The 7,981-nt window shown below is 45.3% G+C and overlaps 1 protein-coding gene across 4 annotated transcripts in view; it reads left to right on the top strand.

The window, feature by feature from the left end:
- Positions 1-2,719: 2,719 nt before the first annotated feature.
- The window catches only part of KCNQ1 (potassium voltage-gated channel subfamily Q member 1), a 333,132-nt gene continuing 327,870 nt past the window's right edge, over positions 2,720-7,981 (top strand). For all 4 annotated transcript variants that reach the window (XM_039728426.1, XM_039728428.1, XM_039728427.1 and 1 more), the window contains exon 1: positions 2,720-3,175. In XM_039728426.1, the coding sequence (XP_039584360.1) occupies positions 2,778-3,175 (398 nt within the window). In that variant the 5' untranslated portion in view covers positions 2,720-2,777. The remainder of the gene's footprint in view (positions 3,176-7,981) is intronic.

Raw genomic sequence — 7,981 nt, 5'->3', positions numbered from 1 at the left:
TCTTGCAAACTGTGAATTAAAATATACTGGCTGTTACTCATTTTGCTGCAGTTCTGTAGATACTCAAAGAAGATTATTATTATTCTAAGAAACAATTCAGCATAATAGTTCCACCTTAATATTTATAACCCACATCCTCTTTATTCAACATATTTTCCTACCTTATTCACTATCAAAGCCTAGATACCAAGCTCCATAAATATATTTGAACACTCATCTCCCCCCCTTCCCATTTTTAACTCTTTCATGTATACACCACACTCTCTTTTTCTCTCTTCTTCCACTTACATAATTCTGTTGTTTTGTAAAATAAACATGATTAAGATCAAGACAAGGCAACTTAAGAAGGGGAAAAAAAGGGAATTTCCATTACCATGTTAAAATATACATCTTGAAAATGTTTCAAATTAATATATAATTTTGATAACTTAATATACATTAAAGATAATTATACACTGGATTCTCATCAATAAGTAGTCATTTATTTGACACTTTTATTTAAGTGTGCTCTTGCTTTCACCTGTGCCAGACATGTTTTACCTGTCAGTACAACAAGCTGGCAATCATCTAATAATATGATTTTTGCTACAGGAAATAAGTGTTATCTTTTATCAGCAACACACTTAAAATGTAGATTTTGATTAATTCCTTGACTCTGAGAAAATATCTTTAGATATTACCTAAATACTAATTTTAAATACTTTACAATTCCTTTATTTGTGACAATTCTTTGAATTGAAAGATTTAGCCAAAATTAGAATTCCAACCTAAAACCTTATGACAATATTTCTGTCCTGAAAAAGAACTCAATATATAAGGCTGTGGATTATATTTGAGACGTTTTTTGTTTTGCAGTAAAAATTTATTGAAACAAACTTTGGTTCTTTGGAGCAGTTTCTCACTGACCACTGAAGATCAAATTTAGATCTTACCAATTTTCTTCCCTGTTTAAACATTTAAGTATATAATACCCCCTAACTTTTCTTTTGCAAAGGAAACTGCATAAGTAATACAGGAATTCCATTTTCCTAGGTTCAGATAGAGTGAAGTTTCTCTTTTTCGTTAATCAGTGGACAAATAACAATATTATGCCACATTATTTTTTTTTTTTTGACAAGTTTCATGAAGGAAAACATCATTTTCACATGAACATACAGCCTCTTGTTTGGCTGAACTCTGTATGTTATATTTTGCAGCTGGCTCCAGGATAAGGCTCTGTATAACCCAGACAATGTTATGTTGGACTATAAAACAAAGTGGAACACTTACATAAAGAAACACATTTGTTAGCTTTAATATCAAGGCTTTATCAGGCTGGCCCTCAAACAGTGAGCCTTCAAGGGTAGTGATGACATTCTTTCTTCCATTAGCCTTTTTTTCTGCAGACTTGTTTCAAAAAAGAACAGTTCATCAAAATAGAAAAACCAGGCTCTATTTTGACCTGATGCAGGGAATTTTCCCTTTGAAATGCTGTTTTTATTAAGCTGGTTTGTTCTTCATGCGCTGGTGGAGGGGGGGGAAGCCTGGTGAGGACGTTGTTGGCTTGGAAAACAGTTTTTCAAAGTCTCATTTTAACACTTCTGGTTTTGTATTCCTAAGATGGAGCCAGATCCCTCAGGGGTGTAAATAAGTACAAGAGCCCTCTGGTTTTCCTTGTTTACACTGGTGGAGGATCTTGCCTGGTTCCCTTACAATTCTCCCCTACAATTCGGGCAGCCTGACATTTGAATGGAACTGCAATTAGCAGGGTTGTTTTCGTTTAACTTTATTTAGCACCTTATCTCCCTGTAACATTCTTGTCCGGGTACCAGTATCAACCATGAACTCAACATAGCTCTTACTAGTGCAGTTCTATTTTGAGCAGGAAGAAAAAATCCACCAGTCCAGATCAAAGAGCACCTTTCCCTTCACTCTGGGAATAGAAATTGTTAACTAATAGGTGCACCAAAGTCATGACAAGTCGATTCACACCACAGTTGTGGAAGTCGTAAGTAACTCCACCACACAGGAAAGTCATCCAGGCCCTCAAAATGACAGGGTCTCCATGGCCAAAAATGTGCAAATTTCCACAAAAGTCAAAGTGTTGCTGGTGCGGGACCCAACTTGCAGAGGATGCAGTTCTGCAGGACACAGTGTGCTGGGTTCTACCGTTTCCCCAGTTCTTCAGCTATTCACTCCCTTTGGTTACAATAACACCAAGGACTGCAGGACCCCTTGTTTGGGCTCATCGTTCTTGTTACTCATTTTAAAAAGAGCCTCCTCGAGGATTCAAACTCTGGCAGAGCTCTGCTGCTCCCACGTCCTGAAATTCTGCAAAAAGGAGTGAAGCAGCAGGTCCAGAAAGCTTTGGAGATCCTAAATCTGAAGCAAGGGATTGTACCCCAGAATCTCAAGCCCCCCAATGCCACAGCTCTGGGAAACACGGGAGTGGCCGAGAAGGCAGGAAAGTCTGCCGGGCTTCTGGGAGGCTGCTCCCTGCTGTTTGCCCTGGCAGCTCCTCACACAGGTGAGAGGCCACCTGCACGGGCCAGCAGCGCGGACAGCGACACTCGGGAGCGCAGCGCGGGGATGCTGCGGGCGGTGCGGGGCGTGGGAGCGGCTCCGCGGGCAGCGCCTCCCGCCGGCCCGCACCGGCACTGCGCCGGGCCCGCCCCCGCTCCTTCCCCGCACCTTTCCCGGCCGGAGCCGCCCCCGGGGGCCGGGCCAGCGGTGTCTGCGGTGGGACGGGGCGCCCGGCGCTGCCCGCAGCTCCCGGGGCACCCCGCGCCGCCCCAGCCATGTCCTCCAGCTCGCCGCCGGGCGAGCCCAAGAGCCGCAGCCTGGGCCGGCTCTCGCTGCCCAGGAGAGGCAGCATGACGCCCGGCAAGAAGGCGGCGGCGCTGGAGCTGGCCGAGAGCGCCCCGAATGCCCACTACGCCCCGCTGGCGGCCGCGCAGGGCGGGCAGGCGCCCGCGGGATGCGGCCCCGCGCCGGAGCGGGAGCGGGGGCCGCGCCTGCGGAGCGAGCTGGTGGTGGTGAGCTCCGACTGCCCGCGGCCCCCCGTCAGCCTGGACCCCCGCGTCTCCATCTACAGCCTCCGCAAGCCCCTGCTGAGCCGCAGCAGCGTCCAGGGCAGGGTCTACAACTTCTTGGAGCGCCCCACGGGATGGAAGTGCTTCGTGTACCACTTCACCGTGTGAGTACCGCCCCGCTGCCGCCGGGCACCTGCTCCGCGCTCCCGGTGCCGCCGCTGGAGCGCTGCCCGGCCCTGCCGGGGGCTCCGCGGCTCCCTCCGGGGCCGCTGTGCCGAGCCCCCGCCCCGCACGGCGCTCGTCCTCTGCCCGGAGGCTCCTCGGGCACGGAGCCTTCCAGACCTGCCCGTGCTCCGGGCTGGAACATCCTGCACATACGGTCCTTTGGGCTGTGCGTGGTTTGGTTCCTTTTTTTCCCCACCTGCAGGTGTGAACTGAAACAAAAGTCATCCTCTGGGGGAAAGTTTGCCTTTTTAGTTAAGAGAAATGCTGTATCTCAGTTCAGGAGCCCTTAGGTGTATTTATCAGCTAGTGCATGAACTGGTTTCAGGTAATTTTCTTCCCTGGAACGCTACCCAGGGAGCCTTGTTCATACTGATGGCAGAAATGAAGCATGTAGCAGTGTCACCCATTCTTTATTACTTTTTGATGGATGGCTCCCGATTTCAAGCAGTGACACCTGTGTGATGCCGAGGCTCACTGCACAGCAGCATTGCTAATTGAACAGGTGCTACTGAACAGGTCCTGTCCATTATCAGTGCTGCAGTCTTGGCAGAGGAGGATTGGAAACAGGTGATGCTCGTTTTCCTTGCAACTTTTATTGCCCTGGCTCTGCCTCCCTGTGCCGTCCATTGCGATGGGAAGGAGGTAAGGGTGCTCTTGAACTGCAGGTGGGTTGAAAGTTGCTTTGTCTATGGTACTGTTCTATGGTACTATGTTCTGTTGAGTGCTCTCTGTAGAGCGCAGTGTCAAACCCCAGGCAGGTGGGTTGAAAGTTGCTTTGTCTATGGTACTATGTTCTATTGAGTGCTGTCTGTAGAGCGTAGTGTCAAACCCCAGCCCAGCAAGTAGTCAGTCTGTGGTGCACGAGCATCCCAACAGGTGTCTCTGTGAGGAATTGGCTTTTCCATCGAGGTGTTGCTGTAGGCTTGTGTGACTCTTGGGTAATTGGCCCGTGTAAAATGTAGGTGAGAAGGTCAGGTGGGAATGTGGTGTGTGTTTATTATATTCATGCACAAACATCTATATGTGTATATATATCTATTACATGTATACATGCTTATTCCAACAGCTAGAGCAAAATATATTTTGTGGTCGAAATCTTAAAACAAGAGACACCAAACTCAGTTTTTATTACTTTTTTATTGTATTCTGATTTTAAGTTCTGTTTTTAAGTAACTGAAATCTAAAGTCAGTTCAGGATTCTGTGCTTCTGTTCCACACTTGAGGGTTCTGGAGTGTTTAGGTCACCAGGTTAAGTGGTACCAACGTTATTTCAGTGGAGGGGAAACAGCTGTCATCTGAGTGTATGTAATTGGGAGATGACTGGGTACAACTGCTGAGATAATTGTGGGCTCCATTCTCTTTAGCCTTATGATAATGCCATGAGATGAGAAAATGAGTAATGACTGTAATTATGAAGTGCCTAATAGTTGTCGTTGAACAATATAAAACACTTTTGAGAATTGGAGGTGCCCACCCCCCCTTTTTTTTTCTCCCCCCTAAACAGGACTTTTAGGTAGCTATCTTTTATGGTTTCTGACCTTTCAGGTGTCTCAAATTATATTTAGATGGTGCAGCAAACTGTTTTCAATATCTTAACTAATCTTCTCTAAACCCTACCAGCAAGTCTAGGAAAACTCTGAAAAACAAAAACCAAGCTTCTAGTCCTTTCACTACTTAAGGTTCTAGCCTGAATTTTAACTTTTTTTTTTAATTTCAACTTTTTTTTTTTTTTTTCATTTCAAGTGTTTGCAGTGTGGAGTAATCCTGTTTGTGCAAGAATTAAGATTCTGTAATATGTGTAAGTCTTTACGTGTTTCCCCCCTCAACACACACCCATGGTGTAAGCATTAGCCCCAGCATTTCCCTTCTTTCCAGAGCTCTTCTGATGCAATGACGAATGACAGTGGCAGTAAGTATTCTCAAGCCTCTTACCAAGCATTGTTCAAATTCCTTAGGGCACTGAAGAGACAGAAGAGGGTACTGACATCCTTGTAAGTTTCTCACAAGGCAATCTACAAGTACCGTTTAGGCTGCCTAACTCTGATTCCCACCAGCAGAGGGAATTGAGGCTTTCCTGTTCTCAGCCCAACTTTTTTTTTTTTTTTTTTTTTTTTTTTTTTTTTTTTTTTTTTTTTTTTTGGTAGTACATAAGTTTTTTGTGCCCATTCAATCATGGTGTGAGTTACCAGCCTTTGGTCCATAGTTCTCCAGCTCTTTCTGAGGTCCCAAAGCAACTTTCTGCTGTGCCAAGGAATGCTGTGTTTGGAGTACAATCCCTGCCAGCCAGGTGCTGAGTTTTGGCGGATGAATAGCTGCTACAGAGCAGAAGTGTGCTGCTAAAATTAACCGAGGAGGCGGATTTGTCTGGTTCAGAGGAGCTGCTGGGCACCACCTCCTCGGGACCTGCTTTGTGCAGGCAGCTGGATACCAGGGATGAGGTGCAGAGCTGGAAAGGAGCTGGAGTCACCAGATGCACACAGAGGCGTGCGTGTGCTCCTTTCCCTCTGGAGGAAGTACTTGATTGTTCTATTGTCAGCGCACAAACAGTCATTCATAGAATGCTAAGCCTGCTTTTACCTTGGGGTGTGCAAGGACCCTGGTGTTAGTCTGTCCTGCCCAAATGCGTTTGAGAAACTGAATTAATTTTGCCTGCTGTCTTTTTGACTCCCTCTGCAGTCTGCCTGCTGCTTTATTCCGGGGGCTTTCAGCTGCCTGGGAGGTTTCGGTCGCTGTCCTAAATGTTTAGAGGGGAAGGAGAGGAAACGGGAGTGGTGTTAAATCAGGGCATAAAGACCTAAGCTGAGTAGAGAGCCCCGGCCAAGATCTAGCCCAGTGATGGGAGCAGCAACGACTGGAGGCTTAATTTTCTGTTTTCTGCGTGGTGTGGAGTGTGTGGCTGTGTTCTTAATTATGTGCTGTAATTATTACAGTTAGAAACAACTCCTGGAATAGCCTATGTAACTTGCTCTGGACCTGCATCTCTGGCTGGTTGTTAAAACACTGTTTATCAAGCGATAAGAGCTACATCTACTGATTGCCTGTCACACCCTTTTCCTGCTCAGGAATCTTAGTCAGTGGTATGTAGAATACTAATAGCTGAGAACTGATACTCAGGATTGATTTTCCTCAGTTTTGTATTATATTGTTTAGAAGAGGGAAGTTGGACACCAAGCTTCAATCCACAGATTCTAGGCTGTTTTGTTTGTTTCACATTATTTTGATTGTTCCTTGTTCTGGTGAGTAGCAAAGGCCCTTGTGTACCCTTGACTTGAAGGATGGAATCTGGCTGTCTTGCACAGGTCAGGCCGTAACCTGTTTTCTTCTGAATTATTTCTTTCATAAGGTGTCAGAAATACCTGTTTTTCACTATGCAAATTGTATATTCTCTCATGTTGATATTTTCAATCTCCAGGGTAATTTGACGTTCCAGTCTCTGATTAAATCAATTTAATACTAGACAGGTCTTTTCTAAGGATTTTTCTTATTTGCTTAGACCAAAGTGAGCAAAATGGGGAATGAATATTGTGCCTCATTTATACTAGTTTTTTTAAGGCTGGGGAAATATCTCTGTGGGGAGATAAAATGGCTAATCAACCATTAATTAAATAACTAAAAAAAACCTGCCTAAAACTACTAGTGGAGACAATGGCAACTCTTAGTTCAGCTACTTGACTTGGTTTGATTTTGTAATAAATATCATGTAACTAGATGAAGCATACAGTGTACATACACCTGATTTTACAGGGCAAGTCAGTTGTGCTTGGTGGCTGAGGATCTGCATACATGGCTTCTGCAAACGCAGTTGGTGTTTGCTTGGAGACTCAGGCTTTGCAAGCAAGAGCTTGCCCTGTGGCCTGGCTGCATGGATGGCAGTGTCCTGCCAGGGCCACCAAATCTGCCCTGGCTGTCAGGGCAAGGGAATGACTGAGTGCCACTGTTCTCAGTGACCTTCCAGGCTAGGGCATCTTATCACACTTATCACAGCAGTGCACCTTGTGAGCAGCTTTGGGAGGCGAAATGTTCTGCGGCCTGAACAAATCAAGTTTTCAGGCTCTGTGAGGCGAGGTGGGAAAAAGAAACTCTGCCCTCATAGTGGCCTGCTGAAACTCTTGGGTACTGCCCCACAGTTGGAAATGACTGTACCAAGTGAAATTGTCAGATGTTAAACAGAATTACTTTAGATTTAGGTGCTCAAGGGAAGAGGTTCTTCTCACCTTCTTTATTTTAAGGCATTCATTTTAAAATTTGCCTGAAGAAACTGAAGTTATGAACTGATTTCTCTTGTTCTTGGTGTGGCAAATAATGACTTCTGGCAGTGTTGACTGCCTGTGTTCTTTGAAGTGTTGGCTGTAACCAGAGGGAACAATTTGGAAACTGATGGACCGTTGGTTTGTTCCATTGTGGCAGCTCTCCTTTGTTGCCATGCAAGATAATCAGCTTCTATCTTATCTTTGCATGCCTGTACCTGGTTCAATTTGCTTTGCCTTTGTATAAGTTTGGTTTAATCAGCAATGATTGTCATTGAGTTTGTTCCAATCCCAAGCAGTTTACATAAGCTTGGACTGGCCAGTGGTTGGGGTTTGGAAAATTGGTCTGTGAAACAGGCACTCTTAGCAGCATGGCTGCATGTGTGTGCACACAGAGATAGGAATTGAGGGTAGGTAGAATATTCCAGTTGCCTGAATCAGGACTCACAGTAATCCATTATTAAAGGCAATGCAGTGTTTACACCATGTTCTTTACAC

The sequence above is a fragment of the Passer montanus genome, unplaced genomic scaffold (assembly GCF_014805655.1).
Source record: "Passer montanus isolate IOZ18808 unplaced genomic scaffold, ASM1480565v1 scaffold65, whole genome shotgun sequence".
Lineage (NCBI taxonomy): Eukaryota > Metazoa > Chordata > Aves > Passeriformes > Passeridae > Passer > Passer montanus.
The sequence above is the reverse complement of the archived record's forward strand: the minus strand, read 5'-3'. Positions and strand labels throughout refer to the sequence as shown.